The sequence below is a fragment of the Mytilus californianus genome, unplaced genomic scaffold (genome assembly GCF_021869535.1).
Source record: "Mytilus californianus isolate M0D057914Y unplaced genomic scaffold, xbMytCali1.0.p SCAF_5, whole genome shotgun sequence".
NCBI lineage: Eukaryota > Metazoa > Mollusca > Bivalvia > Mytilida > Mytilidae > Mytilus > Mytilus californianus.
The window spans coordinates 65,637,277-65,662,377 of record NW_026262701.1 but is presented as its reverse complement, the minus strand read 5'-3'; the positions used below and the strand labels follow the sequence as shown (position 1 = coordinate 65,662,377).

General features: G+C 33.2%; 1 protein-coding gene across 1 annotated transcript in view; it reads left to right on the top strand.

Annotated features, from left to right (window-relative positions):
• Nucleotides 1–25,101, top strand: part of LOC127701234 (coiled-coil domain-containing protein 149-like) — a 312,275-nt gene that overhangs the window by 24,105 nt on the left and 263,069 nt on the right. Inside the window, exon 2 of the mRNA XM_052205059.1 lies at nt 6,998–7,153. Coding sequence (XP_052061019.1) covers nt 6,998–7,153 — 156 coding nt within the window. The remainder of the gene's footprint in view (nt 1–6,997; nt 7,154–25,101) is intronic.

Sequence of the window (25,101 nt, the reverse complement as noted above, 5' to 3'; positions counted from 1 at the left end):
TGGGGGGTCAATTTTTTCTCATTTCAGATTTCAGAAATTAAAAAGAATTATTCTTCAAATATTATTTTTTTTTCAAATTTCAAATATTGAAAAATTTCAAGAAGTAATCTTTAACTGCACAGTATGGCGCATTAGATTTTTAAAATCTTTGACCACATTTATTTATTTGTTATGCCTAATCTAACCGTGTATTTAGATTTTTAATTTTGGGTCCAGTTTTCAAATTGGTCTACATTAAGGTCCAAAGGGTCCAAAATTAAACTTTGTTTGATTTTAACAAAAATTGAATTTATGGGGTTCTTTGATATGCTGAATCTAAACATGAATTTAGATTTTTGATTTTTGGCCCAGTTTTCAAGTTGGTCCAAATTGGGGTCCAAAATTAAACTTTGTTTGATTTCAACAAAAAATTAATATATGGGGTTCTTTGATATGCTGAATCGAACCATGTATTTAGATTTTTTATTTGTGGACCCCGCTATCAAATTGGTTCATATTGAGGTCAAAAGGGGCCAAAATCAAACTTTCACTTTGTTTGATTTCATCAAAAATTGAATTAATGGGGTTCTTTGATATGCCAAATCTAACTGTGTATTAAGATTTTTAATTTTGGGTCCTGTTTTTTAAATTTGTCTACATTAAGGTCCAAAGGGTCCAAAATTAAACTTAGTTTGATTTTAACAAAAATTGAATTCTTGGGGTTCTTTGATATGCTGAATCTAAACATGTGTTTAGATTTTTGATTATGGGCCCAGTTTTCAAGTTGGTCCAAGTTGGGGTCCAAAATTAAACTTTGTTTGATTTCAACAAAAATTTAATATATGGAGTTCTTTGATATGCTGAATCTAAACATGTATTTAGATTTTTAATTTTGGGTCCCGTTTTTTTTAAATTGGTCTACATTAAGGTCCAAAGGGTCCAAATTTAAACTTAGTTTGATTTTAACAAAAATTGAATTCTTGGGGTTCTTTGATATGCTGAATCTAAACTTGTGTTTAGATTTTTGATTATGGGCCCAGTTTTCAAGTTGGTCCAAGTTGGGGTCCAAAATTAATTTTTTTTTTAGATTTCAACAAAAATTGAATATATGGGGTTCTTTGATATGCTGAATCTAACCATGTATTTAGATTTTTTATTTGTGGGCCCCTGCTATCAAATTGGTTCATATTGAGGTCAAAAGGGTCCAAAATTAAACTTTGTTTGATTTCATCAAAAATTGAATAATTGGGGTTCTTTGATATTCCAAATCTAACCGTGTATTTAGATTTTTAATTTTGGGTCCTGTTTTTTAAATTGGTCTACATTAAGGTCCAAAGGGTCCAAAATTAAACTTAGTTTGATTTTAACAAAAATTGAATTCTTGGGGTTCTTTGATATGCTGAATCTAAACATGTGTTTAGATTTTTGATTATGGGCCCAGTTTTCAAGTTTGTCCAAGTTGGGGTCCAAAATTAAACTTTGTTTGATTTCAACAAAAATTGAATATATGGGGTTCTTTGATATGCTGAATCTAACCATGTATTTTGATTTTGGACATTGGACCATAATAGGTAAATTAAAAAAAATCAAGTTCTTAGACCACATTCTTTCTGTGTCAGAAACCTATGCTGTGTCAAATTTTTATTCACAATCCAAATTCAGAGCTGTATCAAGCTTGAATGTTGTGTCCATACTTGCCCCAACTGTTCAGGGTTCGACCTCTGCGGTCGTATCAAGCTGCGCCCAGCGAAGCATTTTATCTGCTCTTTGGTCGGGTTATTGTCTCTTTGACACATTCCCCATTTCCATTCTCAATTTTATTAAAAAGAAAAGAATGTTGATATTGAAAAGTAAAGCAAGGGAGACACCTGGAATAACCATTTCTTTGACTCATCCGGCCCTCAAAAAATCATTCTTAATCAGGTTAAACAATGATATACATACATTTTTTTTATGCCCCTGTTGTCCGAAGACACATTGGTTTTCGCACAATAACTTTAGTTTAAGTGAATGGATTTCTATGAAATTTTACTATAAGATTCAATACCACAAAAGGAAGGTTGGGATTGACTTTGGGGGTTTTGGTACCATCAGTTAAGGAATTAGGGGCCAAAAATAAGCATTTTTGTAACTTCCAGACAATTACTTTTGTGTTAGTGTATGGATCTCTCTGAAATTGTACCACAAGGTTCCATATCACAAAGGGAATGCTGGGATTGATTTTTGGGGGTAATTGCCTCAAAATTTTAGGAATGAGGGGCCAAAAAAGGGGCAAAAAACAAGCATTTTTCTAGTTTCATGACAATAACTTGTGTGTAAGTGTATGGATCTTTCTGAAATTGTACTACAAGGTTCCATATCACAAAGGGAAAGCTACAATTGAGTTTGGGGTAATTGCCTAAAACAATTAGAATAAGGGGCCAAAAATAAGCATTTTTCAAGTTTCCAGACAATAACTTGTGTTCAAGTGTATGGATCTCTCTGAAATTGTACTGCAAGGTACCATACCTCAAAGGGAAGGCTGGGATAGATGTTGGGGGTAATTGCCTCAAAATTTTAGGAATTAGGGGCCAAAAAGGGGCAAAACAAGCATTTTTCTAGTTTCATGACAATAACTTGTGTGTAAGTGTATGGATCTTTGTGAATTGTACTAAGGTTCCATATCACAAAGGAAAAGCTGGGTTTGAGTTCGGAGGTAATTGCCCTAAACTTTTAGGAATTTGGGGCCAAAAAGGGGTAAAAAAAGAAGCATTTCTAGTTTCCAGACAATGACTTGTGTTCAAATGTATGGATCTCTCTGAAATTGTGCATCAAGGTACCATACCACAAAGGGAAGGCTGGGATTTAGTTTAGGGGTGATGAATCATAAGGGGGTTCAAAAAATTTGGGGGGGATTTTTTTTTTCCTTTTTTTCCTTTTTTTTTTTCTTTAAAATTTTTCATTTTAAGTTGGTTATTTCTGATTTATATATAAAAGCAAATAATAATGATATGGTTTGAATAGGTAAATTAAAAATTTTTAAGTTCTTAGACCACATTCATTCTGTGTCAGAAACCTATGCTGTGTCAAATATTTAATCAAAATCCAAATTCAGAGCTCTATCAAGCTTGAATGATGTGTCCATACTTGCCCCAACTGTTCAGGGTTAGACCTCTGCGTTCGTATCAAGCTGCGCCCAGCGGAGCATTTTATTCGTTTCTGTTTTCTAACTTTAGTTTGCCTCAACCAAATGTTATGAAACGTATACACAATGCTTATTACCACATAATACAGATCAAGTTCGAAATTGGGTGGCGTCACTTTTACAATTCTTGAGTTATGCCCCTTTATAAACATAAAAACTGCTGAATATTTCGTTTCTGTTCTCTAACTGAAGTTAGCCTCAACCAAATGTTATGAGACTTATACACCATACTTAATACCACAAAACTCAGATCAAGTACAAATTTGGGTAGCGTCACTTTTACTGTTCTTCAGTTATGTCCCTTTATAACTTTATATGATATGCAAGAGGGGGCATCATCTGTGTCCCATGGACACATTCCCCATTTATTATTTTTTGCCGCAAATGAAATATAACCTTGTGGCGCAAATAAAAGATAGGATTTTTAAAAAATTGGCGCAAATGCAATGCGCTCCAAAATCTACATTAATCAATTTAATGATAAGAAATGATTGTAAAATCAATTACACGATTATAATTGGAGTGACAGATTTATTTGAAAATTTTGTGTTTCCTAAGTGTTGTTGATGATAAACTCTGTAGGAAAGTGTAAATATAGTTTGAAATTTACTGTTCATTATTAGATATTTTGAAGATGATTACAGATAAGTTTTATAGATTTTTTGAAGATAAATGATATTTTGGAAATTATTTTTTTCTTTTCTTTGGTAAATTGTTTGAAGAAGTTTGTGGTAGGTTTGTTTGTTATTCTGTATAAACTAATTTTCTGAATGCTATATATATTTTTATGCCCCGCCGTAGCGGAGGGGGCATTAAGTTTTACCCTTGTCAGTCTGGACGTACGGACGTACGTCCCTACGTCCCAAAATTGGTTTATGTTCTCTAACTTCAGTTTGCCTTAACCAAATACTATGAAACTTATGCACAATGCTGAATACCACAAAACACAGATCTAGTTTGAATTTGGGTGGCATCACTTTTACCATTCTAGAGTTATGCCCCTTTACAAATGGAAAAATTGCTGAATTTTTTGTTTCCATTCTCTAACTTTAGTTTGCCTCAACCAAATGTTATGAATCTTATACACAATGCTTATTACCACAAAACACAGATCTGGTTTGAATTTTGGTGGCGTCACTTTTATCATTCTAGAGTTATGCCCCTTTACAAATGGAATAATTGCTGAATATTCGTTTCCGTTCTCGAACTTTAATTTGCCTCAACCAAACGTTATGAAACTTATGCACAATGCTGATTAGCACAAAACACAGATCAAGTGTGAATTTTGGTGGCGTCACTTTTATAGCTCTAGAGTTGTGCCCCTTTGCAATGCTGAATTTTTCGTTTCCGTTCTCTAACTTAAGTTTGCCTCAATCAAATGTTATGAAACTTATACACAATGCTTATTACGAAAAAACTCAGATGAAGTACAAATTTGGGTAGTGTCACTTTTACTGTTCTTGAATTATGTCCCTTTAAAAAGTTATATGCAAGCGGGGGCATCATCTGTGTCCCATGGACACATTCCCCATTTTTTTTTTGATGAAGCGAACTTCTTAAAAAACTAAGCTTATATTATCTGTAAATAAACATGTATTTAGATTTTTATACGACCGCAAAAGATTTTCTGGGATCGTATAATGGTATGATGTCGTTGTCGTGTGTGTCGTCTACGTCGTCTGTGTCGTCTGCGTCGTTGTCCGAAGACACATTGGTTTCCGGACAATAACTTTTAGTTTAAGTTAATGGATCTCTATGAAATTTTTTAAGAAGGTTCAATACCACAAAAGGAAAGTTGGGATTGATTTTGGGGATGATGGTCCCAAACGTTTAGGAATTAGAGGCCCAAAAGGGGCCCAAAACAAACATTTTTCTAGTTTCAGGATAATAACTTGTGTATAAGTATTTCAGTTGCTCTGAAATTGTACAACAATGTTTAATACCACAAGTAGAAGGTTGGGATTCATATTAGGGGTTATGGGGCAAACAGTTTAGGAATTAAGGGCCTAAAAGGGGCCAAAAACAACAATTTTTGTAGTTTCCGGACAATAACTTGTGTGTTAGTGTATGGATCTCTCTGATATTGTACCATGAGGTTCCATATCACAAAGGGAAGGCTGGGATTGAGTTTGAGGGTAATTGCCTCAAACATGTAGGAATTAGGGGCCAAAAACATGCATTATTGTAGTTTCCAAACAATAACTTGTGTTAGTTGTGTATGGATCTCTCTGAAATTGTACTACAAGGTTCCATACTACAAAGGAAAGAATTGGATTGAGTCTTGGGGTAATTGCTCCAAGGGGGGATTCCAAAAGTCGCGGGGAGGGGGGGGTTTCCAATTTTTTTGAGGAATTCATATTTTCAAATTTCAAATTTTGTAAAAGTTTCAAGAAGTAATCTTCAATTGCACAGTATTGCGCAATAGATTTGTAAGATCTTTGACCACATTTATTTTGTGTCAGAAACCTATATTAGGCCGAGAAAAAAAAATCTGTGTTTCCGGTAATCCGACCGACCATGTTTATTTAGCCCTGACCCTAATTTTTTTATTGGATCTTCAAAAAAAAAAAAAAATGGTGTCAACCGACCCTGTTTTTGACACAGACTTCTGTTAATGGACATAATTATTTATCTAACTTGCTTCTACTGGCACAGAGAGCCAGTAAAACATTTTATTTATGTCAAAAGGTATTCCAAATAGGTTAAAATCCAAGAAATTTGCACAACAGGTGCTTCAAAAACATTGCAAATGGCCGCACTTTCGGTATTTGAAACTAATTACGGACCCGGACTTGGAAAAACCATGATAATTTTCCGGATTTCGTTTACAATGTCAAAAATTTGATCACAATCAAAATTCAGACAGTATCAAGCTTGAATATTATATCCAAATTTGCCCCAACTGTTCAGGGTTCGACCTCTGCGGTCGTATCAGGCTGCGCTCAGCGAAGCATTTTATTAATTTTGGGCCCAGTTTTCAAGTTGATCCAAATCTAGGTCCAAAATTAAATTGTGTTTGATTTCAACATAAATTGAATATATATATGGGGTTCTTTGAAATGCTGAATCTAAACCTGTATTTAAATTTTGGATTTTTGGGCCCAGTTTTCAAGTTGATCCAAATCAGGGTCCAAAATTAAACTTTGTTTGATTTCAACAAAAATTGAATTTATGGGGTTCTATGAAATGCTGAATCTAACCATGTATTTAGATTTGGGATTTTGGGCTCCATTATCAAATTGGTCCACATTGAGGTCCAAAGGGTCCTAAATTAAAAATTTTTTTGATTTCATCAAAAATTGAATTCTTGGGGTACTTTGATATGCTGATTCTAACCAGGTACTTAGATTTTGGATATTGGACCATAATAGGTAATTGTCCAATTTCAATTTTTTTAGTTCTTTGACCACATTCATTTTGTGTCACAAACCTATGCTGTGTCAAATATTCAATCACAATCCAAATTCAGAGCTGTTTTAAGCTTAAATGTTGTGTCCATACTTGCCCCAACTGTTTAGGGTTCGACCTCTGCGATCGTATCAAGCTGCTTCAAGTGGAGCATTTAATTTTTCTTATAAATTTACCTATATAGATATTTAAAAAGGATATAATGCCCCTTACTGTCAAAGCCTTGTAAACAAATTCGATGTTTGATGATTCTGCTGATCTTGAAGTTTTGTCTTCTTGTTTTCAAACCTGCAAAATATTTCCTTCCGTATACATGTATTGCCAAATGTAACATGTAGTTAAACCTAAATAGTGATATGTAGGTAGCTAATGATTCTACCTTTTTTCAGGACAATTATTGTGATTATTGTTTTCTATTTCTTGTAGTATCAAGTTTGTAAGAGGAAACTGGAAAGCAAATGCCAAGCCCTTATGATTATAAGTAAAGAATTGGACCATTGTAGAAGTGAAAGGGACCAGTTTAAATTGATGGCTGAGCAGCTTCAAGAGAGGTATCAAAACATTAAACGACAACTTGGACAGGTAAGTTTTTAGCACATATGAGCTTCCAAAATGTTTTTATTCTGGAGAATTTTTGTCTGGCCTGCTACTTTCGGTGCAGAATGCAAGACATAGGGATTACTATCAGGTGGCGGTGTAAACTATTTGTTTAAAGCTTTATATTTCAGAAGGTAAAAGACCTGTATGCTTCATACCTTATATGCAGATGCCATATGTTATGAAGATTCAGTCTGTCATATGTCCATTGTCCTTTTTCATGGTTCAGTGAGACTGATTGAAAAAAAATTATAGTTGTTTTGTCATGTGAAGTACTCACTCAGTATGATTAAAAGGATAAATACATTTGGTATATTCGACCGCATTTCATGGATCAGTTATCAAGGTAAAGTTTTCGTCGTCAAGTCCCTATCTCAGATAATGTAAGCTATAGATCAACAAAACTTGGTCTATGTAGTATGTAGTGATTTTAAAGTGTACATGTCTTACTGGCAAGTTTCATCTGATCTTTACCTCTTTTTCATGGTTCATTGGTCAATGTTAATTTTTTCTGATTTGTTCTATTTGTCAGATACTCTTTAAGTTACAGGGCCACTATATTTGATGTATGGAATGAATAGAATATGTACATGTCTATCTGGCAGGTTTCATCTGACCTTGATGGTCTTGACCTCAATTTTATGGTTCACTGGTCACTGTTAAATTTCATAGTTTTGACCATTTATGTCAAATTATGAGAAACATGTACTATAAACAATATGTCAACTATAATTGGTGTATGGAATGATTGTAAGACATACATGTCTGTCTGTCAGGGTTCATCTGACCTTGACCTCTTTTTGATGGTTCATTAGTCAATATTAATTTCAGTTAAGTTTTCAAGTACCCTGGATACACCCCTGAAGATCCTATTTACAATTACATTCAAGTCATATGATTTATTTACAACACCTAAAATAGTGCATTTTATGGACTGTCACTGAAATTGTAAGGTCACCATGATGCAAGGTCTACAAAGAAACCATATGACAGAAACAATCAATTCATGAGCTATTATCTTGAAAACAATATACATGTATATTATAGACAGAAAATGTTATACATATATATATATATATATATATATTTATAAAAGGTCAATGTATAACTTTTTGACCATATATATATAATAGACAGAGTTCAAATTTGGGCAGTGAGTCACTTACCGTTCTAGAGTTATGCCCCTTTATAACTTGGAAAATTGCAAATTTTTTCGTTTCCACTCTCTTCTTTAAGTTTGCATCATCCAAATTTTATAAAACTCAAACAATGCTAAGAACCACAACAAGCAGACAGATTCGAATTTTGGCAGTATGTCATTAACGGTTCTCCTTTATAACTTGGAAAATTGCAAATTTTTCAGTTCGGCACTCTAACTTAAGTTTTCTTCATCCAAATTTTTTACAAAAATCTTCTCTGAAACTACTTCGCCAAATTTAACCAAACTTGGCCACAATCATCATTGGGGTATATAGTTTAAAATATGTGTCCGATGACCCTGCCTACCAACCAAGCTGGCCTACATGGCTAAAAATAGAACATAGGGGTAAAATGCAAGTTTTGTCTATTATTTTGAAAACTGTTATAAATAGAGAAAATATGACAGAAGCACAAATGTTCAGAATGTTGAGCTCTACCAATTGTCCATATATGTCAAAACTGTCAGACGACTTCTTATAGGAGTTATTGCCCTTAAATGACAAATTTTACCATTTTTTTTTATTTTTGCCTATTATCTTGAAAACTATAATAGATAGAGAGAAACTTTAAAATGCAAAAATGATCAGCAAGACAATTTATACAAATAAGTCTCATGGTCGAAATAGTCAGTCAACTCCTTATTAGAGTTATTGCCCTTTGATGACGATTATTACCAATTTATTTAGTTTTTGCCTTATATCTTAAAAATTATAATAGATAGTTAGACACTTAAATAAGCAAAAATGATCAGCAAGACAAGACTTACAATTAATACAATATGGAGATGTATAAGTACCCTGCCACTCTGTGTTTTTGTTACTTGTTTATTGCTCTGTATCGATCTGATGAGATAAGCCTTTTCAACTGATTTTTGTCGAGCCTTTTTGTCTCAGAAAGCTTGACATAGGGATAGTGATCCGGCGCCGCGTTAACTAACTTCTTAAAAGCTTTATATTTTAGAAGGTGGAAGACCTGGATGCTTCATACTTTGCATATAGATGCCTTATGTTACGAAGTTTCCGTCTATCGCATGTCCATTGTCCTTGACCTCATTTTCATGGTTCAGTGACTACTTGAAAAAAAAGTGAAGATTTTTTGGAATGTTAATTTCTCTCTTATTATGAGTAATGGGATAACTTTATTTGGTATGTGCGTACCTTGCAAGGTCCTCATGCCCGTCAGACAGTTTTCACTTGACCTTGACCTCATTTCATGGATCATTGAACAAGGTTAAGTTTTCGTGGTCAAGTCCATATCTCAGATACTATAAGCAATAGGTCTAGTTTATTTGGTGTATGGAAGGATTGTAAGGTGTACATGTCCAACTGGCAGGTGTCATTTGACCTTGACCTCATTTTCATGGTTCAGTGGTTATAGTTAAGTTTTTGGGTTTTGGTCTGTTTTTCTTATACTGTATGCAATAGGTCTACTGTATTTGGTGTATGGAATGATTGTAAGGTGTACATGTCCAACTGGCAGGTGTCATCTGACCTTGACCTCATTTTCATAGTTCAGTGGTCAAACTTAAGTTTTTGAGTTTTGGTCAGTTTTTCTAATACTATATGCAATAGGTCAACTATATTTGGTGTATGGAAATATTTTATGATGCACATGTCAGTCTCGCAGGATTTATTTGACCTTGACCTCATGTTCACGGTTCATTGCTTAGTGTTAAGTTTTTGTGTTTTGGACTGTTTTTCTTAAACTATAAGCAATAGGTCAACTATATTTTTTGTATCGAAGGTTTGTAAGCTGTATATGTCTGTCTGGCAGGTATCATCTATCCTTGACCTCATTTTGTTGGTTCATTGGTCAATGTTAAGTTTTCATGGTTAAGTTTGTTTCTTAGATACTATAAGCAATAGGTCAACTATATTTAATGCATAGGTTGATTTTAAGGTGTACATGTCTGCAATAGGTCAACTATATTTGGTGTATGGAAATATTTTATGATGCACATGTCAGTCTCGCAGGATTTATTTGACCTTGACCTCATGTTCACGGTTCATTGCTTAGTGTTAAGTTTTTGTGTTTTGGACTGTTTTTCTTAAACTATAAGCAATAGGTCAACTATATTTTTTGTATCGAAGGATTGTAAGCTGTATATGTCTGTCTGGCAGGTATCATCTATCCTTGATCTCATTTTGTTGGTTCATTGGTCAATGTTAAGTTTTCATGGTTAAGTTTGTTTCTTAGATACTATAAGCAATAGGTCAACTTTATTTAATGCATAGGTTGATTTTAAGGTGTACATGTCTGCCTCGCATGGTTCATCTGACCTTGACCTCATTATCATGGTTCATTGGTCAATGTTTAGTTTTCTTGGTTAAGTCTGTTTCTTAGAAACTATAAGCAATAGGTCAACTATATTTAGTGTATTGAATGATTGTAAGGTTGATAGTTGTAGTAAAGCTTTATATTTAGGACTATCAACATAATATCAATGGTTAGTAAAGAAGGCGAGACATTTCAGTGTGTGCACTCTTGTTATAGTTTGTTCATATGTTGCACTATCTCAGGTTCCGGGGAAGGTTGGGGGCGCCTGCTAACATGTTTACCCCACCACATTCTGTATGTGCCTGTCCCAAGTCAGGAGCCTGTAATTCAGTGGTTGTCGTTTGTTGTTTGTATATCATATTTGTTTTTCTACATTATTTTGTACGTAAATCAGGCCTTTAGTTTTCTCGTTTGAATTGTTTTACATTTGTCATTTCAGGGCCTTTAATAGCTGACTATGCGGTATGGGTTTTACTCATTTTTGAAGGCCGTACGGTGACCTATAGTTGTTAATTTCTGTGTCATTTGGTCTCCTGTGGAGAGTTGTCTCATTGGCAATCATACCACATCTTCTTATTTTTATATTAATTAAGATATTACACAAATCCTACAAGATCAAGACTTGTTCCGACCTAAAAATAAATAGTTCATTCAAAGGTAATATAAAAACTACTTTGAAAATTTGATTCATAATAAAATGCAAAAAACTGATGAAAAAAGTAATATAAGAACCTTCAGCAAAATATAATTTTTGAAGACTATTGAAGAACCAAACTTTACATATAGAAAATTAATAACAAAACTAAGAATTAGAGATCATAATTTGAATATAGAAAAAGGAAGGCATTCTGACATTCCTAGAGAGCAGAGATTATGCCTTAAATGTAACATATTAGAAAATGAAAAACGTTTTTTATTAGATTGTGAATTAAATAGGGAGCTGAAAAACAACACATTTTTATACGCCCGTTAAAATTTTGACAGGACGTATTATGGTATACAAATGTCGTCTGTCTGTCTGTCCGTCTATCCGTCCGTCCGTCTGTCCGTCTGTCTGTCCGGCGTAAACATGTCGCACCGTAACTTGAGAATGACTTATCCAAATTTCATGAAACTAAACATAGTTGTTTCTTATGATGGTCAAACGATCTGTATACTTTTTGGTGAAAATAACATTAAAACTTTTTGAGTTACGGGACTTAATAACTAAAACAGGTGTGTGTTTTTTCACATGTCGCGCTGTATCTCAAAAACAATTTATGATTATTGCTTAAAACTTTACACACTTCTTAGTTATATTAATCTTAAGATCTGTATACTTTTTGGTGATGATTCAAAATTTTATTTTAGAGATATTGAGTATTTTGTTAAAAAAGGGGGAGGGGTTTTTCACATGTCGCGCCGTATCTCAAAAACAGTTTATGATTATTACTTAAAACTTGACACACTTCTTAGTTATATTAATCTTAAGATCTGTATACTTTTTGGTGATGATTCAAAATTTTATTTTAGAGTAATTGAGTATTTTGTAAAAAAAGGGGGAGGGGTTTTTTAAATGTCGCACTGTATCTCAAAAACGATTTATGATTATTGCTTAAAATTTTACACACCTCTTAGTTATATTAGTCTAAAGATCTGTATACTTTTTGGTTTTGATTCAAAGTTTCATTTTAGAGATATTGAGTTTTTTGTAAAAAAAGGGGGTTTTCGCATGTCAGGCCGTATGTCAGAAACTATTTATGATTATTGCATAAAAATTCACACACAAGACGACGGGCGTATCATGCGCTCATGGCGCAGCTGTTTATTTGATAATTTGGAAATAAACTTTTCTGTTCAAAATTTGTCTGATGAAGAAAGGCGATTTTTGTCGAGCCTGAGACTTCTGTCGCAGAAAGCTCGATATAGGGATAGTGATCCGGCATCGGCGGCAGCAGCATTAACTAACTTCTTAAAAGCTTAATATTTCAGAAGATAGAAGACCTGGATCCTTTATACTTTGTATATAGATGCCTTATGTTATGAAGTTTCTGTTTGTCATATGTCCATTGTCCTTGACCTCATTTTCATGATTCAGTGACTACATGAAAAAAAAGTGAAGATTTTTAGTATTCTTAATATCTCTCTTATTATGAGAAGTAGGATAACTATATTTGGTATGTGCGAACCTTGCAAGGTCCTCATGCCTGTCAGACAGTTTTCACTTGACCTCAACTTCATTTCATCGATCAGCAATCAAGGTTAAGTTTTCGTGGTCAAGTCCATATCTCAGATACTATAAGCAATAGGTCTAGTATATTTGGTGTATGGAATGATTGTAAGGTGTACATGTCCAACTGGCAGGTGTCATCTGACCTTGACCTCATTTTCATGGTTCAGTGGTTAAAGTTAAGTTTTATACGACCACAAAAATTTTTTGCGGTCGTATATTGGTATGACGTTGGCGTCTTCGTCGTTGTTGTCGTCAGAAGACACATCGGTTTTTGCACCATAACTTTAGTTTAAGTGAATGGATCTCTATGATGAAATTTTACCATAAGGTTAAATATCACAAAAGTTAGGTTTGGATTGATTTTGGGGGTTATGGTACCAACAGTTAAGGAATAAGGGGCCAGAAAGGGGCCAAAAATAAGCATTTTCTAGTTTCCCGACAATAACTTGTGGAACGGTGTATGGATCTCTCTGAAATTATACCACAAGTTTCCATACCACAAAGAGATGGTTCGGATTTGCTTTGGGGGGTTATGGCTCAAACCGTTTAGGAATTAGGGGCAAAAAAGGTGGAAAAACAAGGTTGTCCTGGTTAATGGACAAATACTTTAGTACAAAACATAATTTAAAGCAGTGTAAGGGAGATAAATCAAATACATTATTTGAATTACCTCCCTAACACTGCTTTCAAATTATGTATAAAGTAATGGTTAATGAACAATTAAGACAATTTTAAAGCAGTGTAAGGGAGGTAATCCAAATACAACGTTTTGATTACCTCCCTTACACTGCTTTTAAATTATGTTTAAAGAAATGCATATTTATAAAGGAAGACCAGTAAAAATATCTGCAAATGTTGCATCTTTTTTTTTTACAAAAAAATCCATATGAAAGATTTGACACCATATTTTAAATTCTATTATAAAATAGATTAAGTTAGCACTATGGTAAATTTAAATGGGTAATTATGGTTGCAAACTCCATTGGAAATTTGATTTGAGATTATGACCATATCTTGAGGGAAAGAATTTTTTGGGGGAAAAAGGGGGGGTTAAAAAGAAATTGTGGGGGGGTCTATTTTTTCTCATTTCAGAATTCAGAAATTAAAAATAATTATTCTTCAAATATTATTTTTTTTTCAAATTTCAAATATTGAAAAATTTCAAGAAGTAATCTTTAATTGCACAGTATGGCGCATTAGATTTGTAAAATCTTTGACCACATTTATTTCTTTGATATGCCGAATCTAACTGTGTATTTAGATTTTTAATTTTGGGTCCAGTTTTCAAATTGGTCTACATTAAGGTCCAAAGGGTCCAAAATTAAACTTAGTTTGATTTTAACAAAAATTGAATATATGGGGTTCTTTGATATGCTGAATCTAAACATGTATTTAGATTTTTGATTTTGGGCCCAGTTTTCAAGTTGGTCCAAATTAAGTTTTATACGACCACAAAAAATTTTTGCGGTCGTATATTAATATCAAAATTAAACTTTGTTTGATTTCAACAAAAATTGAATATATGGGGTTCTTTGATATGCTGAATCTAACCATGTATTTAGATATTTTATTTGTGGGCCCCGCTATCAAATTGGTTCATATTGAGGTCAAAAGGGTCCAAAATTAAACTTTGTTTGATTTCATAAAAAATTGAATAATTGGGGTTCTTTGATATGCTGAATCTAAACATGTGTTTAGATTTTTGATTATGGGCCCAGTTTTCAAGTTGGTCCAAGTTGGGGTCCAAAATTAAACTTTGTTTGATTTCAACAAAAATTGAAAGATGGGGTTCTTTGATATGCTGAATCTAACCATGTATTTTGATTTTTGGGCCCCGTTATCAAATTGGTCCACATTGAGGTCAAAAGGGTCAAAAATTAAACTTTGTTTGATTTCATCAAAAATTGAATTCTTTGGATTCTTTGATATGCTGAATCTAACCATGTATTTAGATTTTGGATATAGGACCATAAAAGGTAAATTAAAAAATTTTAAGTTCTTAGACCACATTCATTCTGTGTCAGAAACCTATGCTGTGTCAAATATTTAATCACAATCCAAATTCAGAGCTGTATCAAGCTTGACTGTTGTGTCCATACTTGCCCCAACTGTTCAGGGTTGGACCTCTGCGGTCGTATCAAGCTGCGCCCAGCGGAGCATTTTATTGTGTTTTGGTCTGTTTTTCTAATACTGTATGCAATAGGTCAACTATATTTGTTCATGAAAATATTTTACGATGTACATGTCAGTCTGGCATGTTTTATTTAACCTCATTTTTACGGTTCATTGCTCAATGTTATTTTTTTGGTTATTTGGTCTGGCAATTATCATCTGACCTTGACCTCATTTTCATGGTTCATTGAACAATGTTAAGTTTTCTTGGTTAAGTTTATTTCTAATAGATACTATATGCAATAGGTCAACTATATGTAAAGCATGTAATGATTGTAAGGTGTATATGTCTGTCTGGCAAGGTTCATCTGACCTTGACCTCATTTCCATGGTCCATTGATCTATGTTAAGTTTTCCAGGTTAAGTTTGTTTCTTAGATACCATATGCAATAGGTCAACCATATTTAAAGTATATAATGATTGTAAGGTGTACATGTCTGTCTGGCAGGGTTCATCTGACCATGACCTTATTTTTATGGTTCATTGATCAATGTTAAGTTTTCCTGGTTAAGCTTGTTTCTTAGATATTATGTGCAATAGGTCAACTATATTTAAAGCATATTTGGTGTTTGGAATGATTGTAAGGTGTACATGTATTTCCAGTTTGGTTTATCTGACCTTGACCTCATTTTCTAGGATCATGGTAGGTTAATGTAATAGTTGTAGTAAAGCTTTATATTTAGGATTATCAACATAAAATCAATGGTCAGTAAAGAAGGCGAGACATTTCAGCGTGTGCACTCTTGTTATACTCAATCCATCAACACCATCACAAGTAACGAAATTGGGATCCTACATTAAAAAAACACTAGAACTGAGGACATGGGACTCTGGTCTATTCACTGTAAATGATTGTGTATATATATGTGAATTTCAGTTATATTGTATATATACTTATTTTGTACTTGTCACAAACTTATTGTTGGAAGTTTATATGGTAATAAACATTTGAATTTGAATTTGAATTATAAGCCTATCTATTTTTATACGACCGACCCGCAAAAAATTTTTTGGGATTGTATAATGGTATGATGTCTTTGTCGTCTGCGTCTGCGTCATCGTCCGAAGACACATTGGTTTCTGGATAATAACTGTAGTTTAAGTGGATGGATCTCTATGAAATTTTTTAAGAAGGTTCAATACCACAAAAGGAAGGTTGGGATTGATTTTGGGGATGATGGTCCCAACTATGGAACGCCTCAGCTGTCTTATGTGGAACTCTAATATTACTTAATGTTGTTTTATTATTACTTGATGATATTTTGTCTTTACTTAATATGGTTTTGACATTACGTAATGATGTTTTGATATAACTCAATATGGAATAGTCATTACTTAATGATATTTCGATATTACAGGATATGGTTTCGTATTGACTTGATATAGTTTTGTCATTACTCAATATGGTTTTGTCATTACTCGATGTGGTTTCACCATTATTTAATGTGGTTGTGTCATTAGTCAATGTGGTTTTAACATTACTTGATGTGAATGTGACTTAACGTTATGTAGTTGTTTCATTACATGATGTGGTTTTGTTATTTCATAATGATGATTTGCCTATTCTTTGTATGGTTTTAACATTACGTAATGATATTTCAAAATTTGACGATTTTACACTACATGATGTGTTTGTTTCATTATTTGATGTGGTCCTGTCATTCTTTGATGTGGTTATCCCATTACTTGATGAGGTAAAACCACGTGACCAATTCGGAAAAAAATATGTTCTATTTTTAAACAGATTTCAATATATCATTTGTTTAATGTGCTTTGGATGGGTATCGCTATCCATATTGAATTAAAGTTCAAATTAAAGTTCGAGTGGTTGTTCAGAGTTATTTAGCATGAAAAAGGTAACCAGCAGACAATAATAAGAAAAAAAGTATTAAAAAGTTTACAGTATTTCTTACATTATTGGGATATCCCCAAACCACTTTGTCTTGTTGTTTTTATCCTAAGTTCTCAAACGGAAGCAGTATTTTTGAAATAAATTTGTAAAATATACCACGGAACCCTATGTCTCGCTTGATATTGCTGCTGTAAGTGTAAAAGCGTCATGTTGATCGGCTGTACATTTATCTATACATTTATCGGTAAAAACAAAATTAAAAAAAAATGTTTTTCTGTAGATGCTTTTTCTTGAAATTGAGGAATAACTCCTATACTCCTATACAAGTTTTAAAACACTTCATGGAGGTTTAGAAATTTATCATGTCAAAACAGTTTAATTCGGTTTTATTTGACTAAAACAAAACTGTATGGTTTTCAACAATAAGCAAAACCTATACCCTATAGTAAGCTATAAAAGGTCCCGAAATGAAAAATGTAAAAAACTAGAAACCTAACGATCTATAGATGATAGATAGATGGATAGATACTTTATTCTCTAAAAACTAATTACAAGTTTACAGAGAAACATACAATATAAATACAGATACAATAGTTGCGGTAAACAAATATAGTATGATATTCTAAAAGTACAAAATTATAATGGCATATGTGTTTAGTAACATGTATAATGAAAGGTTAAACTCAATAGAAATTAAAAAAAAATGGAGATGGAGACGCCGACGCCACTATCGACGACGAAATATAGGTTTGTTGGGTCTCACTGCCGCTACATTGATGTCGCAGGCTCGACACAAATCAAACGGCTTGAACTTTAATGTTAACAAATGAAGCACTTCAAATCAAATCACACTTAAGTTACAGGGAAACGGGGGGAGGGGGCTCGGACTTAGCGACAAAGCATCAATACTATAAAATAAGAATTCTCCGATTTTTTTTTAGGGTAAATGATCATTTGAACTTATAAAATATCAATCTTTTATTTGTAATCAATTGAATTCCCTGATCTACCTCGCACTAATTGAAAAATAAACTTTTTGGAATCTGTTTCACATGTGACGACGGACATGTTCCAGTGGTCGTAACCATAATACCGTCATCTTTTTCTTGAATGTGAACTACCAAATAAAACCAAATCACTGGGTTTGTACTTTCTCGAATAACACGACGGGTGCCTTTCAGGAGCATCCGAGATCACCCCGATGGATTTATATTACCCAGTCATACCGATCTATTGAGTCAGCTCAATGAAACTGTTTTGTATGCCACCTCAACTGAAAGTTGGAGGGGGGGGGGATATTGTTTTACCCCTGTCCGTCCGTCCGTCCATCTGTCCGTCCCATTATGGGTATATAGTAATTACGCATAACTCCTCCTACAGTTTGAATCCGAGGAAGTTTTCTGCACTACAAAAGTCTAAAAGTCTGAAAAGACCAGTTTTTGTCTTAATTTGCATGAACTTTTACTCGACATTCTCCAAAAGTATGACTTGTGTCTTAATTTTTCTTGACAAATTCTCATTTATATAAAATTTGTATGAAATTTACTTGACATGTTCTCGACATTCTGAATATGGTCTTAAAATTTCTTGACAAATTCTTGACATTTGAATACTGTCTTGAAATTTCTCGACATATTCTCGACATTCTTATTTTTTCTCCGTATGGCTTGACATATTCTGAACATTTTGAATCGTGTCTTAAATTTACTTGACAGTTCTGAGTTTTACAAATCATGACCAATATTCATGATACAAGGTAAACGGACAGAAAGTCACAGGACAAAAAATCACAGGACATAAAGTCACAAATTGGATAGGACAAAAAGTCACAGGACAAAAAGTCACAAATAGTTTGTTGACAATTGTTTGAATATATAAGAGAAAGATCTTCAAATAATTTCTTTTTTTACATTTATTCATTTTTAAGTTTAGCAAATTGTTCATAAGCCTTGATAAATGAAAAATTATTAAATTTTAATCATGCAAATGATATATTTCTTGGCACCATGAAGCCATTTAAGTGCCAAACCACTTTGACATTTTGTTATCATAACAATTATTTAATCATCATTGATATTTATTGAATAAATTTTAATTACAAAGTTGCTTCATATATCATAGTTCAAGAAAAAATCAAAAATTTATTTTTAAAATTAGTGTTTTCTTGTTCAGAGAAAAATAATCTCAAAACTGAATTGTGACTTTTTGTCCTGTGACTTTTCGTCCGTGACTTTTTGTCTGTGACTTTTTGTCCTGTGACTTTCTGTCCTACATTCTATAATCCCTGTTTCTCTTTATATGATATACTGTTGTTTCAAGTTACACTTCTTTACAACAAAAATTAAAGTTGGGCATGTAAAATAATTGAAAATTTGGGTATATAAATATTTTTACAAATGCAAATATGGCTATGAAATCTAAAGTATAAAATAATTCAAATGCGGGTGTGTTGATATAAAACAATTTCAATGTGGGTTTTTAAATAATTACAAATTTTGATTCCTAAATCTTATAAATTAAATGATTGAAACCAATCATACTGTAGACATATTTCATTCTACATTCATAATATTCAATGTTGATATGGTAAATAATTATTATACCAAATGTGGTTTATATAAATAGCAAATTATGATGATATAGTAATACAAATCATTCATTTAACAGAAGAAAAATTTGTGTAATGTCATCTGTTGGAATATATTAAGTATTACACATGGACAGGATGTTCCCCATAAAATTAAGGTATTCCACACCCCAGAGTACACGCAACTGTCAAATAGTAGTTATTGCTTTACCTGTAATCAGCCATACAACTTATCAGTTGACCGACCATGCCACTACAATTTAAAAAGTTTGTTGATAGATGAAAATGAAAATCATCATTTTGATGAAAAAAAATTGAATTGAAATGGATTTTCTTCATCAAAATTATGAAGTTAATTATTTTAACATAAAAACAAATTGAATAATTCCCAAAGATTAAAAGAAAATTATTATCTACTCCAGGAATAATAAATAAAATGTATTTCTAATGGGTCCCATCAATGATTTCTATAGAAATCATCGGTCTTATGAAATGTTCTCAAACAGACATGCATAATATAGATCTAAACATTTTTTTCTTTTCAGGAAGGAGTTATCACAAGTATTTATTTTTGATAAAAAATTATAAAATTCAACACTCAAATTTGAATAAAAAATGTTTTTGGGTTGTTCTAAAAAATGAATAAGGTTTTTGAATCAAGATGGGAACAAATTCTTTGACCTAAACGAAAGCCCCCCCCCCCTTCTTTTTTTAGCCACACAAACCCAAAAGATGAATTGTGGGGTCCAAAAGAGATACAAGACACCTATTTTAGTAAAGCAAATTTGACTGGCAGTTTTGCGAACTGCAAAAATCTAAATGCTGTTTGTCAATACCTTCGACTTATATTCCAAGTGAAAACAATTACTTAAATGTTTAATAAAAATAAATCAAAATTAAACTACATGGGGAATTATTCGGGGTATTCCAACTTCAGTGCACCAAAAGGGTATCTTACTATACCAAATTAATCCTTGATTCTTTAAAGTTTAGTTTAGCCATAATAAAAAGTAGTATATAACAGCAATAGAATGTCATAAACAGTGCAGAATAAGTCTGTTCACATTTCAGGCGAAATTTATACTGTTGAGATAGTGTCAAGACATATTTAAGACTGTCAAGAATGTGTCGAGACATATTCAGACATTATTTAGAATGTCAAGAATATGTCGAGACATATTCAGACATTATTAAGAATGTCAAGACAGATCGAGACAAATTTAAGACAGTCAAGAATTGGTCGAGACTAATCCAGACTCTTATCGGATGATACAGGAAGTGTCGAGAAATTTTAAGACAATGTTCATACTGTCAAGACACTTGTCAAGAAAAATCAAGAACCTTATTAGACAAATTCATACTATGTCAAGAATTTTTAAAAATTATTCAGACAAATTAAGAATGTCGAGTAAAAATTCATGCAAATTCAGACAAAAACTGGTCTTATCAGACTTTTTGACTTTTGTAGTGCTGTTTACTGTCTGTTTGTACATATATTGAAGGTGTGCATGTGGTCAGGGTTTAATGTTTATTAGTATTTGCTCTTTTGGGAGATAGTTGAACTTTGTAATTTTTTGGGAAATTTACTTGCAGAAGAAGAGCGTTTCCAGATAACTCCTCCTACAGTTTGAATGCTAGGAAGTTTTCGCTCTGCTGGCTGTTTGTACATATATTGAAGGTATGGATGTGGTCAGGGTTTTTATTTTTATTATCTTTTGCTCTTTTGGGAGATAATTGAACTTTTTTTTTGTCATTTTTTGGGTATAAGCGGTTAAATGAGTTGAGTGCGGGGCATCACTTTGTCTAGTTTACATTTTTTTCTCGTGTTGTGCTGTTACACAAGTGTAACAGTCCGATGTAAGGTTAGGATTTAGCGCTCACATACATGTTAAACTCCGCCACGTGCACTTTCTTTATGTACCTGCCCCAAGTCAGGAGCACGAAGTTCAATTGTTGTCGTTGTATAAATGTGTGTCATTTTTTTTTGTAGATTGTTTAAATATAAATAAGACCCTTTGTTTTTTCGTTTGAATTTTTTCACATGGTGCATGGTGGCCTTTTATAGCTGACTATATGGTGTGTTGAAGGCTGTATGGTTGCCTATATATGATTTCTTACATCCACTGCATTTAAACTCTGGTGGATAGTTGTCTCATTGTCAATCACACCACATCTAACTTTATTTCAACTTCTATGTTGCGTTTTGTATACTGTAACATTGTTTATCTTTTGTACGCATACCCTGGGGCAAAAGTCCTTGTTCCGCGATAGAAAATTTAATTACAAACTCATATAAGATAGCACGAATTTCAACTCAAAATCTTAATTAATCTAAATGAGACTTAAATTCGAATCTTACTCAAACTCCAAAAGTGACTCAAATTTAATGGTGTAACTAGAACTCTATCTTTAAATGTGACTCAAACTTGAAGTCCAACTCGAAACTCAATGCTAACTAAAACTTTAATTCTAATAATGACTTGAATTCGGAATCGGAGACTAACTCAAAGTTCTACTCAAACAGTAACCCTAACTTTAATTTGAACTTTATTTCGATGGATGGCCACACTCATCCAAGGCACATACAACATGGAAATCTATCTAAAAATAGAACATGTTTTTTCCGAATTGGTCACGTGATTTTACCTAATCAAGTAATGGGATAACCACATCAAAGAATGACAGGACCACATCAAATAATGAAACAAACACATCATGTAGTGTAAAATCGTCAAATTTTGAAACATCATGACGTAATGTTAAAACCATATATAAAGAATAGGCAAATCATCATTACAAAATAACAAAACCACATCATGTAATGAAACAACTACATAACGTTAAGTCACATTCACATCAAGTAATGTTAAAACCACATTGACTAATGACACAACCACATTAAATAATGGTGAAACCGCATCGAGTAATGACAAAACCATATTGAGTAATGACAAAACTATATCAAGTCAATACGAAACCATATCGTGTAATATCGAAATATCATTAAGTAATGACTATTCCATATTGAGTTATATCAAAACATCATTACGTAATGTCAAAACCATATTAAGTAAAGACAAAATATCATCAAGTAATAATAAAACAACATAAAGTAATATCGGAGTTCCACATAAGACAGCTGAGGCGTTCCATACCCAACAGTTTAGGAATTAGGGGCCCACAATGGGCCCAAAACAAGCATTTTTCTAGTTTCAGGATAATAACTTGTGTATAAGTATTTCGATTGCTCTGAAATTGTACCACAATGTTTAATACCACAAGTAGAAGGTTGGGATTCATTTTAGGGGTTATGGGGCCAACAGTTTAGGAATTAAGGGCCAAAAACGGGCCAAAAACAAGCATTTTTCTAGTTTCCAGACAATAACTTGTGTGTAAGTGTATGGATCTCTCTGACATTGTACCACAAGGTTCCATATCACAAAGGGAAGGCTGGGATTGAGTTTGGGGTTTATTGCCCAAAACTTGTAGGAATTAGGTGCCAAAAAGGGCCAAAAACAAGCATTTTTCTAGTTTCCAGACAATAACTTGTGTTTAAGTGTATGGATCTCTCTGAAATTGTACTACAAGGTTCCATACTACAAAGGAAAGGCTGGGATTGAGTTATGGGGTTATTGCTCCAAGGAGGGTTTCAAAAAAGTGGGGGGGGGGGGGGGATTTATTTTTCCAATTTTTTTACGGGATTCATATTTTTTTTTCAAAATTTTTTAAATTTCGAATTTTTGAAAAGTTTCAAGAAGAAATCTTCAGTTGCACAGTATTGCGCAATAGATTTGAAAGATGTTTGACCACATTTATTTTGTATCAGAAACCTATATTATGTCAAAAAAATTTTCACAATCCAAATTCAGACAGTATCAAGCTTGAATATTGTGTCCAAATTAGCCCCAACTGTTCAGGGTTCGACCTCTGCGGTCGTATCAGGCTGCGCTGAGCGAAGCATTTTATTAAATTTAAATCCAGTTTCCAAGAGATGTATTATATCAGGACTGGTTTCAATGATATTTATTTATCACTGAGATTACTCTTAGTTTATCAACATAACACTACAGAGACAATATACTTTCATATTTGTTTAAGGGCCAGTGAAGGACGCCTCCGGGTGTGGGAGTTTCTCGCTGCATTGAAGACCCATGGGTGGCCTTCGGCTGTTGTCTGCTCTATGGTCGGGTTGTTGTCTCTTTGACACATTCCCCATTTCCATTCTCAATTTTATTTCATCTCTTGATTGTACATAATTTTGAAAAATATCTATTTATTAGCGTATGATATACACAATACACAGCTTGCTTATCATTTTATAGAAGGAATGTTTGATAACATAATAAAGTAATTTGAAGTAAACGTTAAGAAAACAGAAGTAAAGTACCATCCCTTTCCTTATTTTGTTTTTGTCAAATGCTAGTAAGGATCAACAGGGATGGATCCAGAAATTTTTCATAGGGTGTCACCAAAACGAATTTTCAAAATATTTAAATGTTTTTAGTTGATATTAATGTCATTATAGGTAGTCATAAAACAAATGGTAACACATGGTTTACAAAATTTATTATACCCCCGCTTTTAAAAAGTGGGGGTATACTGTTTTACCTCTGTTTGTCCGTCCGTCTGTCCATCTGTCTGTCCATCCATCCGTCAGTCAGTCCATCCGTCCTATGAATATTTTTCGTCGCATCTTTCTCAGGAACTACATCATAAAGATTTCTGAAATTTGGTTTCAGGGTTTATTTAAGTCAGCTATACCGTGTGATGTGTTTTCAGATTCCTCACTCAACAACTTCCTGTTTACCGAACACTTACATCTTTTTACACTATTAGAATTATCCATATTTGGGTGGGGTACATCAATGAGCAGAAGCTCGCAGTTTCACTTGTTTTAATTCTATTTTTCTTTCACCGCCTCATGGTCTTTTTGTAGCATGCTCCCCTCGAGTGCGGGTAGTTGTGGGTTCGAACCCTGGCCGGGTAAAACCAAAGACTTGAAAATACTTCTTTGCTGCTTATCTGCTAGTCACGAGGCATTTAGGAGTAAGAGTAAAGACTGGTCAGCTGGGAGTCTGAAATAATTTGTCCGCGTAGGCTGATGTGTCTACCTGTGGACTGTTTCCTTGTGAAAAAGCACGTTAAGAATCAGGCTTAGTGCTTCGGTTCAGTTCACAGCAGGGTTTATACTCTGATCATATAACATCATTATGTTGCCCGAAAAGTTTAAACTATCATATCAAGGTATAAGTGTAAATATATAATACACGTTCATCAGTGCTGATCCATTTTCAGGAACATGATCTCACTATTTAAAGGCTCACATTCGGAAATGGTTACTATCATGCAGACAATTTAAGAATGACAACGATACATTTGGATGGTCAAACAAGATGTATATCTTCATGTTTCAGTTGCTGTCCTTGGGCAATATTTCTTTTGTATTTTGCCAGAAAGAAAGCCCACTTTTTTTTTTTTTTTTTATTTGTTTTTCAGTAGTCAGGCTTTTACAATCCCTGTACATCACCACCTGACTATGGTGTTAAGGGGTATGATATAGGAAACAAAAAATTTAATAATTGACTACATTTTTTTTCTACTGTAAAAGTGTAAATATATATTATATGAATATC